The sequence below is a fragment of the Peromyscus maniculatus genome, chromosome 7 (genome assembly GCF_049852395.1).
Source record: "Peromyscus maniculatus bairdii isolate BWxNUB_F1_BW_parent chromosome 7, HU_Pman_BW_mat_3.1, whole genome shotgun sequence".
Lineage (NCBI taxonomy): Eukaryota > Metazoa > Chordata > Mammalia > Rodentia > Cricetidae > Peromyscus > Peromyscus maniculatus.
Window position 1 is genome coordinate 114,118,209 of NC_134858.1, and position 17,150 is coordinate 114,135,358.

At 40.9% G+C, this 17,150-nt stretch overlaps 1 protein-coding gene across 11 annotated transcripts in view; it reads right to left on the minus strand.

The window, feature by feature from the left end:
* The window catches only part of Rbms3 (RNA binding motif single stranded interacting protein 3), a 794,057-nt gene that overhangs the window by 107,647 nt on the left and 669,260 nt on the right, over positions 1 to 17,150 (minus strand). For all 11 annotated transcript variants that reach the window (XM_042281903.2, XM_042281910.2, XM_042281904.2 and 8 more), the window contains exon 8: positions 9,916 to 9,962. In XM_042281903.2, the coding sequence (XP_042137837.2) occupies positions 9,916 to 9,962 (47 nt within the window). The remainder of the gene's footprint in view (positions 1 to 9,915; positions 9,963 to 17,150) is intronic.

The following is a 17,150-nucleotide window of genomic DNA, read 5'->3' on the forward strand; positions in this document are numbered from 1 at the left end:
GACACAGTCACATGAGTTTCTCTAAAGGGAAGCATTTTATGATACTTCTACTGAATACATAAAAATAAGATTCACAGTTGCCAGGACTCAAGCAGTGAATGATTCAAAACAAAGATTAGTGACTTACATTTTTTTATTTTAAACTTATTTAAATTAAACTTATTTTATTTAGGTTTTGTCAAAGATTTTAAAAGAACTTATTTTTTATATGTCATGTGTATAAGTGAGTGGCAGTATGAACACTTGTGAGTGCTGGTGTCTTTGGAGCCAGAAAAGGGCACTGGAAATCCCAGAGTTGGAGTTACAGATGGCTCTTCCAATGTGAGTGCTGGGAACTCAACTCAGATCCTCTGTAAAAGCAGCAAGCTTTCTTCATTGTTGAACCACCTTTCCAATCCCTACCAATGATGTTTTAAGGCCATATACTTTGGATTTTAAAAAATGCATAGATGGAAAAAAACAAACAACAAATCCATTCTACATTGTATTCTTCTTGCATGTGCTCACTGGCTCTTCTAATTATAGTGATGCTCTTAAAGGGATGTAAGGTACCAACATACTAGAACACAGAACAAAAGACACAGCAGGTGAGTTCTGACAAGAATATGGAGAAGTGAAACTCTCCTCCTGGAAGGACTACTAAATGATACAATTGTCTAGGAAAGGGCTTGACAGTTTCTTATAAGAATAAATGCAAGCACACCCTATGACCCAGGACTTTGCTCTTCCTAAGTGAGATAAATAAAAACTTGTTTATACAAAACCCTTATTGCAAACATGGACAGAACTTTTATTCATATTTGCTTCAAACTGGTAACAACCAGATGCCATTAAATTCCAGTGGCAGTGGGTACATCCATACCCTGGCATGCTATTAAGCAACAAAAAAGAAAACACAACTGTCCTTATTATCCACAAAGGGTTGATGACAGAGTCCTCCCTCCCACCATGGACACATGAATGCAGAGATTCTCTGTTCTCTTACATGAAACAGCGTAGTATCTTCATATTACACATAGCCCTGGATTACCACACATTAACTCTAGATTACGTATATCTCATACAAAGCACCAGTCCTATAGGTAGTTAGCTCACAAAATCTGGAGGACAGGGGCAAGAATAAGACATCTGTGTGTACATGCATATTATTTTCAAGTATTTTTTATTGTAGTTGGTGGAATCCATGAATGTAAAATCCGTGCACAAGGAGGGACAGCTGTAACCAGTGGGAATGTCAAGATGGTGGGGCTCAAGGGAGTTACGTTACATCAAAGGTGCAAAACACTATAAAGCACACAATCCTGTTTATCTCATAATGTGGAAAAGGCAAAATCATAGAGGCAGGGCTAAGTCAGTGGCTGGTACAGTCTAGTCCTGACATAAGGGCTGACTGCAGAGGACTGTGAGGGGACTTAGGAGTAGGTACAGCTCTTTAATGTCCTGGTTGCTGTGGGTTCAGAACTGTGTGTTCTTGACACAATCAGAGTCATACTCCAAAAGAGCAAATATGCTATTATGCATATATGTGTATATATACAGTCTGTACACTATAGATTTCATCTATAGATCGTATATATAGAAGTATGTTTTTATATACTCAAAACTATACTAAATTGTCCTTGCTTTGGAGGGTTGCTTTTGGAAATGGGATCTTATATTACCTAAAGCTGGCCATTAGCTCATTAAGTAACTGAGGCTGGCCTTGAACTCCTGATCCTCCAGCCTCAGCTTTCTGAGTGCTAGGGCTACAGGTATATACCATCATGCCATGCAGGAAACACTGTTTTTGAGATAGGATCTCACTATGAAGAACAGACTGGCCTTGAATTCCTGTGAATCCTCCCACCTCAGCTGACCAAGTGCTAGGATTACAGGTATGTGCCACCACACTCAGTTCTAATCAGTGTTTATGAAGATGATTGTTACACACAAAACATTCATCTTGGTATGTTTTCTTTTTATTGATGAGTATGTGTGTTTGCCTGCTTGTCTGTATGTGCACCATGTGTATGCAGGTATTCCTGGAGGCCAGATGAGGTCATGGAAAGCTCTGCAGCTGAAGTTACAGGTGGTTTTGAGCCATGTGACATGGGTGCTGGGAACCAAACCCGGGTCCTCTGCAAAAGCAGCTGTGTTCTTAGCCCCTGAGCCATCTCTTTGGCCCTCTATTTTCCACTTTAAAACGTTTACTGAGCATTTACTAGGTGCACCTATGACAAACAGGACTCTGAAACATCACTCAACAAATCCTCCTTTATTTCATCCCTCAAAGTGTGCCTTACCTTTGTGCTCATCTGCCTACCAGCCTTCGAAGGGTTTTCATTGCAATGAGAGCAGAATTCAGTTACTGGCTTGACAATCAGGCGCCTGCCAACCTCTCTGACTTCTTTTCCTACTCACTGCTTCCACATCTGAGATTCTGGAACTTTCTCCTCTCTATGATCCTATTGTTCCCAATCCCGCTGAGCAGTACAGAGTGAAATGTGTCTACACAAATGGCTGCCCAGCTTCTGCAGCCCCACCCCTCCACCCTCTCAGCTGCCACTTTTTTAGGCACTTGGAGCTAATGTAGCAACTACCATCTCTGGCTCCATTTTTCAAAAAAAAAAAAAATCTTCCTTATTACTTTTCTTTGATCTATAACTGAATCAGTATGAAGTTTCTGGAAAAAAAATCTCTGCTAGTGGATTGAATGTGTCTTCCACCTCTGCAGTTCATACATTGAAATCTTGACTTCTGGCATGACTGTATTAGAAAATGGGCCTCAGAAAAAGCAATTGAAGTGAAAGGGTATAACAGGGGTGGGTCCTGGGTTAGAAGGAATTTGTAATGTCAATTAAAAACAGATCCCTAAGAGTCCATTCTTACACACACACACACACACACACACACACACACACACACACACACACACGAGGAAGAACTACTCAGGAGATAGCAAAACGGTAGTGTTCAGGAAGCCAGGAAGAGGTACCCTCACAGAAAACAAGTTATGTCCTTGATTTTGAACTTCAAGCCTTTGGAATTTGTGAGGAGATCAATTACAGTTAAGACAATGACTTGCCTATGGAAGCCCCACCTGAAAACTATAGCGTATTTCTTAACCATTTGTCTCTTTAGAATGTTAGTTCAATGTGGATTCAGGTGATTATGGCCTTGCTGTCTAGGAAGGAGCCTGGGGCAATTGTAGTAATGTAATAACTGCTTATTGATGGGATGAATGAACACAAAGCCGTTGCTAGAATTTGGAGCATGGAAGTTGGTTCAATGAAGGAGATAGGAAGCTAGAGATGAGAGTCCAGAGAAGGGAAACCCAATACCACATCTTGGTAAATGTCCAAGGGAAGTTCAAGTAATGTCTGTTTTCTAAGAATGAAGGGCATTCATAACTAGACACAGCATTGCCCTTCTGTGAAAGGGGTCCTTGGCTTTTAATAATCCCTTTTAGGTCTTTGACAAATTTTGTTTATGAGGCAGTGGGCAGAGAGACTTTCCCTAGGTTGATAAGGACATGACAGTCACCCAGGGCTTCTCAACAAAGTGTCTGTCTCGTGCCCCATACAGTGATGTAACTTGTGGCACAAGTCCATTCTCATCCTCTTAAACTGACAGATAAAACACGTGATGCATTTTAGTAAGGATGGTCTATTTTGTAAAATGTTCCAATTGGAGTATTAAAAATGAAAGCAATAAAAATTAGACTGACAGAGTTTGCAAAGAAATTCTGTGGGGAATGCCAAGAACAGAAATATGAAGAAACCAACCAAGTAAATGGATACTCACAAGAGGAGCCCGTGGGGGAGATTTTAACATGTTTTCTTTTTATCTGCTCTAATCCCATCCATCACAAAAGATTGACACTTCATACTTCCCAGGATGTTCTGAAACTGCCATCAAGTCAGAGTCACTTAGAACAGACACACACTTGGGAGAGTGGACAGTGCACCATATAATCTCTTCATTCTGCGATCCAGCTGTTGGTACTCTCTTTTCAAACTCAAAGAGGAGCGGAAGCAGATGACTTTCCTGAAACTCGAAGTTTAGGACATGCCAGGCGAGGCTGCTGTGGTAGCTGGGACTTAGGGGGCTGGCACCCAAAGGAGAACTAACTACTGACTCTAAAGGAGGTACCGCAGTGAGTTCGAGGCCCTGCCACATGTCTATACCATGCTTTAAAAACAAACATTTTCTGACGGAGGAGATAGCTCAGTCAGAAAGGGCAATAATGAGACTCGGGGTGAGTTCCTAGAATGCACTTAAGAGAAGCCAGGTGTGGTAGCAGGCCCTTGAAATCCCAGCACTGGGGAAGTAGAAACAGGCAGATGGCTAAGGTTCCATGAACAGCCAGCCTGGCCTGGCAAGTGAGAGGCCCTGTCTCAAAAAGTGGTGAGTATCTTCTGGGGGATGATATCTGAGGTTCAATTCTGGCCTAAACATGGATGTACATGCATACACAACACACACACACACACACACACACACACACACACACACATCTATACACACATACACATATACACATACATACATCATACCACATAGAGACATATCATATACATACACTCACACATGCGTGCACAAGCACACATGCACACACACACATATGCAACCCCAAACATACTTGTACTTGTGTACACATTAATATACAAAACACAGAAACAAAGCCCAGACTTTTCACATAGGCTTCTATTCAAACAAATCCAAATGAATGCTTCAAGGAGAAGTGTTATGTAACGGGGAACAGCTAACGGAAAATCAACCCAACTTGTAGTCATCATAACAAAGTTATAGGAATTCCATGCACGTGCCTTTGTGATTTTATCTGGTAATGCACGCATCACGACTGCTGAGTGATGTTACAAGATTGTGAGAATGAGAACGGATGGCTGGGCACATCGTTCAACTCAAAATCATTTACTCTCTTAAGAGATTTGTTTTAATGTTTAGTGATTTTTCAGATTTATTATTTATTTTATGTGTATGACTGTTTGCCTACATTAGTGACTGAGAAGCCATAAGAAGCATCAGATCCCTGATAACTGGAGTTATAGATAGTTTTGAGCAGTCATGTGGGTGCTGGGACCCAAACTTAGGTCCTCTAGATGAGCATATAGGGCTCTTAGCCACTGAGCCATCACTCCAGAGCCATAAATGCATGTATGCATACAAACATGCATACATTCACACATGCATATACATATATATGCATGCACACACACACACACACACACACACACACACACACACACACACACACACACACGTTTGGGACCATGATTCACCTTACATGAAATCCTTCTTTATATGTTTAACTGAGCAGTTCTAAGCTTAAGGAAGTTCTTTCTTCCTTTGACAATGTCTGGAGACAACCTGATGCTCTTGATGTCTAGAAAGTTCTGGAATTCTACAAATCATTCTGTAGTGCATAGTGGGAAATTTACCCACAACTCATCCAGGTTGACATGTTAATAAGTGTGACATTAAGAAGCCTGGTGTGAGCATATGGATGAGGTTTCACATGAACTAAACACCAACTGCTAAAGGGCTAAGAGGAAACTAAATAGAATCGACGGCATCCTAGCCGCCCATTGAAGACCTGTTTATCTTTGTGTACAGCGTGCACTCGGGTACTTTGACTCATGTGTGGAGGTTGGAGGACAGCCTCAGATGTTGGTCTTCACTTCCCACTTTGCTGTAAGGTCTCTCACTTTGCTGCTGCCTACGCCAGGCTAGCCCATCGCTGAACCTCAGGGATTCTCTTGTCTCCACTTCTCTCACTTCACTGCTGCCTACACCAGGCTAGCCCATCGCTGAACCTCAGGGATTCTCTTGTCTCCACTTCCTATAGTCCTGTAGGATTACATATTCATCCTATGGCATCCAGTTCGTGTGAGTTGTGGGTATCCAAACTTAGGACCTCACTCATGCACTGCAGGCACTTTGCCTCAGATGTGAGTTTTTAAAAAATGCAAGGAGTTCCTGAGTTTTCTGGCATTAAAGGCAGGAAAGGCAAGCATGCTTCCTAAGCCCAGGAAAATGAGAGTGTAGGGTCACTAATGGGGTATCAGTTTGCCTAAAGAAAGGCCATTTCAGGGGGATTTGCAGTCAGCAGTAATACAGTAAATCTCATTTCACTTGCAATAAAAATAACATGGACATATCAATAACCCCAGGGTGGAATGTTTTTACCATAAAGAAAACATACAAAATCCTATTTGCACACCAAAATAAACAGTAAGAGCTTGTGTTTCATGTCCACAGGCAATATTGTTAGAGTTGGAACCATGAATATGATCCTCGGGGGAATACAACAGGATGCGATTAATAAGTTCTCGGTCATTTTTACTGTAATACCAACATAGCTTTTCCATTCATTTCTTTCTTAGAGTAATAAGATAGGCTTCCATATCACTTAATATCAAATGCCTAAAACAGCTGGCAAAGAATGTCACAGGAGACATTCCCTTTCTCACCTCCCACAAGAAAATATCTTGCTCCAATAAAATCCTCTGAAAGGCTTTATGCCCCATACCGTGGGAGAGAAGGCATGGGAAAGATGTGCTTTGGAATGTGGAAAGCTTATTTCCCATCTGCCCCACTCATATTTGAAAGTGATGAGATTTCATAGTGGACTGCTAGGAGGGAAAAAAAACACTGGGTGACAGTCATAATGAATTCTAGTAGAGTCCAGCTGTGTGAATAGAGAAGAATGGACATTTTTATTTTGCTAAAGCTGATCTAAGGTAAAAGTTAAATTATTCAGATTTTCCTTTTCAGTCATGACTTTGACACTAACTTCCAAGTCTTATGTAAAAGTGACATTGAACTCATCTGAATTGGTAACTTGGATGGATTCAGACAGATGGAATTGGCATTTCCCAGTGACTAAATGCCAACCGCAAGTCTTACTCTGGTAGAGTTACGTTGATTAACATATAAACTACACAAAGTCTTGACTCTAATTTCACAATGCAGTATTAACGTGGCAGTTACAGAACTCTACTCATTTGATTATTTTATTATTTGGTAATACAACTAAGATTGTATCTACCCCTCAACTCTTATGTTCCAACTCTTCCTAACACCCTTGCAACCTCATGTCTCCTTTTTGATGCTATTCATTATTTTTATTTGTACAACTTACTGAGAAGTACTATGCTTGTGCAGAAATTGTTTTACCCTAGAAGTCATCTCCTGGCCCATGAATTCCATTCTTACCTCAAGACATGAGAAACACATGGACAGTTTGTCTTCCTACTTAGGAAATAGGACAATACTTGATAATAATACCTAAGAAGCAGCAGCCAGAAAAACAAATGACAGAGCCCACAGCTGGCCATGAACTTGGATGCAGAATATAAAAGCTTGAATTTCAGACGTGGCTTTTCAGTATGCTATCAGTTCTCAGTGGGGGACCCACATGGAATTGCTAGATGGACAGTTCCTTCAGTTAGTCTGTTCCTGTTTTCCTCTTCCATTTATGTATCAAGCTTCCTAGAATAAACTCTTATGTTTTTATCACTAGTATATTTTAATGTTCATTTTATGTGTGTGTATGTGTATGTTGTGAGTGCTGATGCACACAGGTATGCAGGTTGGCTTGCTTGAGTATGTACATGTGAAGGTCAGAGGCTAACGTCAAGTGTCATTTCTCAGGACACTATCCACTGTATGTATAACAATAGAGTCTCTCACTGGTATGGAGGCATCCATGCAAGCTAGGCTGGCCACTGAGCCCCAGAGATCTGTCTGTCTTCTATTTCCCCAGCACCAAGGTTACAGTTATATTTTACTGTGCCCAGCTTTTCCTTAATATTGGTTTTGGTACTTGAACTAAGGTCCTTATGCTAATATGGCCAGAATTTTACTGACTGAGTTCTCTCCCTAGGCCTAGGCTATTTTAATCTCTCTTCAGTGATTTATCCCACTTACTAGATCATCCTGCTTCAAGGACTTCTTCATTATTTATGTCATACCATAATGAAAAGGTAAATTTTAAATTTTCAAATTCACTCCAGCATAACTTTCTGCACCTGCAGAGTTCCTCCGTGAGAAACGTCTACTCTTTTAAAATGGTTGGTAGCCACCTCTGCAGACCGCTCTCCTCAGGGAGCCCATGTTCTCAGAAAGTATCTCCCTGATGCCTGCTATTAATGAGCTATGTCTCTTCTTTCCTTCCTTCCTTCCTTCCTTCCTTCCTTCCTTCCTTCCTTCCTTCCTTCCTTCCTTCCTTCCTTCCTTCCTTCCTTCCTTCCTTCCTTTGTTCTACTCCTCTGCCTTCTTTTTGGTTTATCAAGACAGGGTTTTTATGTGTAGCCCCAGCTGTCCTGGAACTTGCTCTGTAGACCAGGCTGGACTTGAACTCACAGAGATCTGCCGGCCTCTGCCCACTGAGTACTGGGATTAAAGGCATGTCCACCATGTCTAGCAGTGCTGCCTTTCTGTCCCAAATGGAATTGAGGAGATGTCACACTCTCCTAAATGTGGTGTTTGATTCACATCTCCACCTCTGACAGACATCAAGATTTATTATTTGAAAACTGGGAACATTCACTCTCACTCAGATGACACAGCATCAGTGTATGAAACAAACCACTTTTGCTGTCAGGTGTAAGCTCTGGGCTGGATTCTAGAATCAAAGAACTCTACAACAGCGTTGTGAGCAATGGAGCAAGAGGGGAAATCAGAGAGGACATACTATTTGAAATCAGTATTAGTGCCATCTTGGGATAACGACTTTGACATCATGTGGATGATACCTATAATTTTGAAGTTATACATTCAACAGTTTCTGAGTAAGCTGATACAATATCTAAATTTCACTCTTACATAGCCCAGCAATATATTTATTGATATAAACAGCAATGATCATGACTGTGATTAAACTACTAATGTACAATTATAAAATAATTATGTTCTTTCTATTTCTAACAATATGAACTCCATAACCAAAAATCAGACAGGTCAAGGTCACTGTCCCCACTCTAATCCTGGGATGAAAAACAGACAAATTGCAATACCCAGGGCCAATGGCAAGTCAGCCAAAGTCAATCAACGAGAGCAATATATTAGCCCCAGTGTCCATCTTCAAAGACATGATGGCTCATACTTGTCATCACTGAGGCAGAATAATTTTAAGTTTGAAGCCAGCCTAAACTATAGAGCAAGAGCTTGTCCCAAAACAAACAAACAAGCAAACAAACAAGCAAAATCATAACAGGGCGGGCAAGCTGGCTCAGAAGGTAAAGGCGCTTGTTGCCAAGTCTGAGGACCTGAATTTGATCCTGGGGACCCACATGGTAGAAGGACAGAATTAACTCACACAAATTGTCCTCTGGCCTCCCTACCTGTATATAATACAACCAAATTACAGAACAGTTTTAGAGAGGCTACCCCACGTGGTTTAACTGTCTTGAATTTGTGAGGTAGGATTTGAAGCTAAGTAAGAGGCTATACATGTCTAGACACAGATCAAAATGAAGAGAGAAGATACAATGACCTGAACCAGTGTGATCATGTCCCTAACTCCATCGCAGAAATGAACCTGGCCAAACACTAGGCATCACTTAAGACTGACCTCCATGGAGACAGCTGTGCAGCACAGGTCCTGCAGACCCAGGTGACTCTCCCAGACCTATGCTACTGATGCTTTCTCCATGCCTGGGTCTTCCTCACATCAGTTTTGAGGTTCAAGAGGACTGGAAGAGATGAGCTAAAAGAAAGGCTTAAAGTCTCAGAACTGCAAAAACAGCCATTAGAAGCACTTGTGAGAAGAAAGAGCCAATGGCAGGAAAAGTTTGGCTAACTAACCATACACAGAAGGAAACCATAGATGGTCATATTTCTTTAGCAGACATTCAGAGCCCAGAGACTGCTTAGAAAAAATAAAAAACAGAGAAAATGGGGTCTACTTACCCATTCTGTATGGCAGCTGTGGGATCATAGGTCAGAGCCATGCCAGCCTGCATAGAAGGGTGAAGAATAGAAAAAAGATATCTCAACATTTTATTATAGTGCCAAAACATTCAGTTTTTTTTTTTTTTTGAAATTTCTAGGGCATATGGCTAATGAAGAGACAGTCTTATTCTGTTTTTAAGTATAAGGCTATCTTCAAAAACCAAAAATGTGACACTTGCATAATTGGTAGTAGTTCTAGAAAGGCAAATAAACTTTACTGTGGTCACTCTACAGCCTTCCTTGTCCCTTCCTCCACCACCAACTTTGGTCCTCATGACAACTCTCTGAAATAGGCAGAAGCAGTCTTCGCTCTGTTCCATCCATGAAGACACTGAAGTCTGTTGAGGTCAGTTGCTCACTCAATGTCACAAACATATTGTTAGTAGCTACCAAGGCCTCTTTCTCTCGAGACTCTTGGCTGCTATAAGAGCAAAGGAAGGCACTACCCTGTGATTGTGAATCTGTAATCTGTCTTCCACAAGGGAAGTTTACCAAGAACCCTAAGCTATCAGGAGGCACATGGGGACATCCTGTATGATAGACACCAAAATCTCCCCACTTACCCTGCTACATGGAAATCACAGACAACATGACTATGGACTATTTGTCAATTAGATGGAATAGAACCCTACCTGATACCTGTAAGAGAAGACCCTCCCATCTGACTCAGAACCCTGTCATGCAGCTGTCTATCTATGTCATTAATAATTCTCCCAGTAAGTCCCTTAGTCAAAAAGACAGTCCATCTCAGTGTCTCTCTTGAACCCTGAAATCTGAGACCTTATACCCACACCTTCTGATATGGGATCCTTGCAGCTCTTTTGTTTTGAGATTGGCTTGGGGCTCTAGTGAAGTCTGGGTAACATCTCTCCCGAGGTGGGAGAGCCTTCTCTGTGCTGTGTAGACAGACAACCTTGGGTGTCCCAGGGCCCTTGGTGTAGTTAGTACTTGTAAATGGAAACAAAATGTAGAAAGGAATTTAAAGTAGTTCAGGTTATCTTTAGGGTGATATTTTTGTTAGTATTTTAAAATTACTGAGCCCTATCAGTATGAATTTTCTTTCTTTGATAATCTGCCATAATTTTAAAAATTGTAACCACTGGGAAAACTGGGTATATATAGGAACTCCTGCAAAGTTTTTATAACTTCACATGAATCCATAATTACTTTAAAATAAAGAGATAGGAAATATAAGCAAATAGGCTTCCAAGATGTCTCAAGGTAGAAGAAGAAAAGCATTAAAAAAAATTAAAAACAAAAGAGCCTTTGTGTTTTGAGTTTTTTTCCATTTCCACATGGTTTAAGCCAGTTTCCCGATCAGATTCTTTGGATTTTTAACACAGAACTGAAAGGAACTGTGCCATGCTACATGGGCTCTGATACATAGTGCAGTCTGCTGCCTTTAAGCTTGCACTTCTCATAAAATTCCACAAATGATAATTTTCATGTTGTTATTTAGATGGGAGTAAGGAACTAAAGCATGATATCACAGATGATCAAAAGTGGCATGATGGGAGAGAATCCATAATCTGGATTACATGAAGTGTGTAAAACAATTGAGATGTCTGTTACAAGTCAGCAGAGGTGCCCAGGGTATCTCCACAGAGGATGTTTACCAAGCATCCTAAGCATTGGTGTGTGTGTGTGTGTGTGTGTGTGTGTGTGTGTGTGTGTGTGTGTGTGTGTGTCCTGTATGACAGACACACACTAAAGCAGTAATTCAAGGGACAATTTCCTAGTCCTGCTACACAGGAGTCAGAATACATCTGGAACTGTGAACTGCTGGGTGAGGAGTGGCTTGGGTGAGAGAGATGGGGCAGAATTCAGTGAAGTTGCCACCACCTACTTCAGGATTTTGCCTAGGATAGTCCTGCCTGTGAGAACCTTGGCTAGAAGAGACAGTCTCAGGTCACATGCATTTGGAACAGGGTGGGTAACAGAGGAAGGCAAGGATTTTGTTTTTAACTGAAGTGTTGGCTGAGTGTCACAGTCCAGGGCTAGTACTTGTCTGCACCTGGGGCTCACCTTGAGCGTGACAGATTGCTGAGTTATGATGCTAATACGCTCTTGATGCAGACTTTGCATTCAATTTCCCTTTGTCTCTTCCCACAAAGATGGGGAAGAAATTGATTTTGCTGCTCTGTCTAGCCCCTTTAGACAAAGCCAGAGGCATGAAATCACCATTGTGTAATCACCAAATATGATGGCATGTTGACAAACTCCAGAGTCACAGGGAAAAAATAACATAAAATATCTTGGAACAAAATGAAACCGTCACACCCGATATTTTAAAACGTGATGTTTAATCCTGCTGTCTACTTTCAAAAAGGGCTTGTTATGTTCACAAGAGTTGTCTATGTTTCCAGTTCACATTATTTATATATTAGTGGCATAAATAATTTATTTTAAACAAAATTGGGCATTTCTATCTCTTTTTAACACCAGCTAAGCATTGCTTTAGTATTTCAGCCATAATAGGACATTTCCAGGCCTCCTAGGTACAAAAATACACGAGTGATAGATATTTTAGAAAAAAAACAAACTCTTTATTAGATAGAGTATTATTGTTGTTTTAGAGAGTTTTGCTGGAGCTTTGCTATGATGTTCAAGCTGCTCCAGAACTTGTGATCCCCCTGCCTCAGGCATACACCACCTGGCCAGAAGTGACAGTAACTTTATTTTTAATAAAACTGGAAGATTCACTGAAACAGACCAGAAGACTGACTTAGGAGCTGGATATGGGCTATTCATAGCTAAGTGATTCAGTGGGGTTTTATCAACAGGTGACAATTATAGACAGTGCACATAGCGTCACATTAGGAACAGGCATTTCTGTTTCAGAGTGAACCTCTGGACTGAAGCATTCATTCTTATCTGAGAAGAGAGACTCTGTGACTGTCACAAAGCCAGTAAGATGGCTAGCACACCTGTTTCCTTCTTTCCCAGGTTTATCATGCAGAAGCAATCTTGAGAACATCTAGGCTGCTGTGACTAGATTTAAACTTAGGAAATGTGTCCTACATGCACCACTTTAGAAAATCCTGTTGTTGTGGATTAGATAAATACATTTTCAAGAACTTAGGAAGCAAATCAGAGACTTCAAAGGAATTCTGAATTTGTATGATTTGTACCCCACTTAAACATAGGAGGGAATTCTGGATTTGCACCTCACTTAATGGTAGGAGGGAATTCTGGATTTGCACCTCACTTAAAGGTAGGGTTTCAAATGAAACCTGAATGACTTCCTTTGGAGTCCTGATATTTGCAAAACTTCCTTTTGAGAAATCTGAGATGGACTCAGCTCAGCTGAATTTGTAAAGTCCTTAGCTGGTGGTAGGCATGGGGGAAACAAAGAGCTCGGTTGTAGAGCCTTTTCAGTACAGTACAGAGGTCAGCAGCCTGCCTGAGCTGAGTTGTGGTTTCGGCTCTGGCGGACTGAGAGGAAGAGAGACCAGCAAGCCCTCTTCCGGTGGTGGAGCTGCTGCTAAGCACCACCTGGACTGCTTCAAGAGGACTGTCAGGAATCAGGAGAAGGCAATGCTGCAGATTTATCATTTTCAAAGTAGCAAAGGCAGCCAGAGAGCTAAGAGAAGGGAGTCCTTTATGACTGACAGAGAGGAGCCGTGAACCTGTTGTTTTGGTGTGATGCCATTCCCAAATTTCTGCTTCTTGGCTCCTTCTAAAAACCTTCCTGCCAGAGGGTGTCTACCTTATATAGCAACATGGAAGGACAAGATAAAACAGATGCCCAGAGATCGCAGGTTGGAAAGCTGAGAATGCCAAAGCTTTTCCAGGAAGAGCTTGGTGGTTAAATAAGAAACAGGAAAAGGGTACTCTTTTTTCTTATAGATATATATAATATCATAATTATATATTATACTATGTATTATATAGTACATATTAATTTTATGTGTACAAAAGTTTTGCCTGTTCCATGGATATAAGTGTATCCTGTACATGCAGTGTACACAGAGGTCAAGAGACATCCTATCCCCAAAACTGGAGTTACAGACAGTTGTGAGCCACCATGCAGGTGGCTCAAACCCAGGTCCTCCACAAGAGTAGCCAGTGTCCTTAGGGGCCAGGCCATCACTCCAGTTCCTGGTCTGTACTGCTTTAGGCTGTGATTTAAAATAACCCCATCTTCCCTTAAGTTGCTTTTTGGCAGGAATTTAGTCACAATGAGCGAAGTAGCCAACACAGGGAGTTTGTTTTTAACCTCAATCTAAATGTCTGAATTTCACAGATTCTAAGACACAGTTTTATTTTTCTCATGACTTAATATCTGTGAAATTAGGATTCCCTAATAATTGTTGGCATTTCATGGTTTGTCAAGTTACTTCTCTATCTTTTTAGTGGTATTTAAAATAATACAATAGTTCATCTTTAACCAATGGTGTTTTGCAGTCAATGATATAGCAAATGTACTGTCAAAACTACTGTGACCCTGTATCCGAGCATGGAAAATACAGAATTTAGAGGCTGCAATGGGTGAGCCTGAGATGCTCACCAAGCAAAGGTGTCTGGGAGGCTGATCCAGATCCTTGTAGGTTTAGTGTGATAGTGCCTGGAGCTGGGAAGCTACAGCTGCCAAGCCATTAATGGGGGTGATCACAAAACCTCTGACAAGCTAGGGTTGTCACGACATGCCAGCAATTCCAAAAATATCATAGTTGACTGATGTTGCACTTTGCTGTCATGGCCTCCTTATTAGAATTGGTAATGGGACATGTAGATCAGCCCTGAGCATTTCTTGCTGGAGATATCTGGTGTAATATTCCTTGTCTCAAGTCACTGCTAGGCTGGACATACCTAACCCTTCTCCAAGAACATAGTATTTTCCCCACTTTTTTCCTTGACAATATGGGCTAGGCAGAGGACTGGACATAGCAATTATATATGATGCAAAATTACCATATCATGGGAACTTAAAATTCTTAATTGCTATCTTCAGTCATCACACATGAACATTGGGCTGAGAGCTTCAGGAAAGAGTATTTGGTTAAATAAAAACATTTTAGTGCCGAGAAGCCAAGCTATTGAGGCTTTTAAAATGAGAAGGGCTGTCCCTTCAGCCTGCTCCCTGAGTCTCAGATGCAGCATATGCAGTAGATAAAGCTGCATCTGGGGGGCCAGCTAGCAGACCCGACTCACCAAAGCAGGCGTGTGAACTCACAGCTAGCTGCTGCTTCCCAGGTCACACAGGCAAAGACTTGCCTTCAGTTCAAGGTTTAGAGGACTCCTGGCAGGACCTGGCAGGGCCGGGAGACAGAGCTTAATTCTTTTCTACTTGAGCAGCATGTGCCAAACACTTTGTGATATACACAAAGCAGTTAGTGGTAAATGACTTAGACAATGTCTCTACATCTGTAAAAATGGTCTGAGATATCCCAAGTCTAGTTAATATTCCTAAGCTTTCCAGGAAATTCTTTTAGATGTGATTTCATTGGAATCATGATCCAGTTTATCCTGAAAGTATGTTTGTTTCTAGTGGTTCATGAGGACAATACTTCAGTACTTCAGGGAAGCCTTTTTCTGAAAGATGTTTTTTTTAAGATTCGGGGCTATTGAAGTAAATTATAGACCATCTGGTTAATAACAGAAATGGTGTCTTCCTGGGCTCATGGTCAGATTCTTCTCACATTTGATAAGAAAGATGGAGACAAGAGGCTGAGCAACTTCAGGACCACAGCACATGTAGTTGATGGCAGGGAGATGCTCAGTGTTGAGCTGTGTTTTGTGTTCTTTGTTGCTGCTGATGTCTCAAAGCAGAAACCACAGGGTCAGACTGGTAGTCATTAGGGATAGTCAAACATGTTCAAAACCCCCAGAAAAACATTCTGTCCCCATGTATAAGCTGCTTTCTCTCCAGGTTTCATGTGGATTGTTGGTTCCATCTAGAACCATCTGTGTGCTGTTGAAAATCAGTACTTTCCATATCAGTATATCTTGAATTATTTCCCAATAGTGTGAATCAGTAGCTTTCTCCTCATGTGGAGATGAGAATATTGTAAATAGAAGAAATAACTCATTATTAAAGAATTTTTCTAAGGCATGTTACTAATGACATTGGATCACATGTTTGGTAGTCTTTAATTTTGATCAAACTGGTCACTCTGAGACTCAAGACATTAGTGGAGCAGAATTAAAACTGTGTTCATGCTCCTTAGGAAGTCTTGAACTTGTTGGGTAAAAAGTGCAAATCTACCATCCTCTTTAAACCCATGATGACTGATAATTAACTGTGAAATAGTTTTCAAATAAGGGCAATGCTGACACATCGTACCATAACTGGGTGTATGTGGCGGCATTATGGTCTAAGTTAATGGGAGGGGCAAAACCTTAAACAACATTCTAGTTTATGCTCAACAGCAAAGTCACAAAACAGGATCAAGTGGATTCTTGTTATTCACCAGTCATGTGTCTTAAATCACTACAAATACGGAGCTTGCAAAGACTTGAATGTGTGCTTCTAAGAGCAAAAATGGGGGGTCAGGTTCTTCTAGTGTCTGCTCAAGAGATTTTCATTTATAGTAGTACTTGTACATTTGCTTTATGTTCTAGCTAAAGACAGTTTTGTTGTTGTTATTCTTAGAGTTTGTTTTATTCATGTGTATGTGTGTATGTCTATGTGTGAGTGAGTATGTGCACATGAATACAGGTGCCTATGGAGGCCAGAAGAGAATGTCAGATGAGCTGGAGTTATAGGAAGCTGTGAGCCACCTGACATGATTCCTGGGAACCACTCTCTACTCCTCTGCAAGAATAGCAAGCACTCTAAACTGCTGAGCCATCTCTCGAGCCCCAAGGTAGTGTTATTGTTGTTGTTATTCTTTTTTTTTTTTTTTTGAGATAGGCTTTTGCTTAGTTCAGATTGGTCTTGAACTTTCGATATAGCCAGGGATGACCTTGAACTTCTGATCTTACTGCTTCTGTCCCTCCAGTGGGTCCTGAGAATGTAAAGTCATGTCACCAGGCTTGGAGGAAAGTACTTTTGTCTACTGAGCCATCTCACCCAACCCAGAAGGACTTTGGATATTAATTTTACTTTCTCATTATATGCAGAATAAGTCAGTTAATAATCCATCTCCTTTTTCTTCTAAAATGTGAGTTATACAATTTGTCATTTTTCAACAGTCCTCAGTCTTTTTCAAGGTTTGTAGCAGTGGTTTGTTTTTATTTTTATTTTTTCA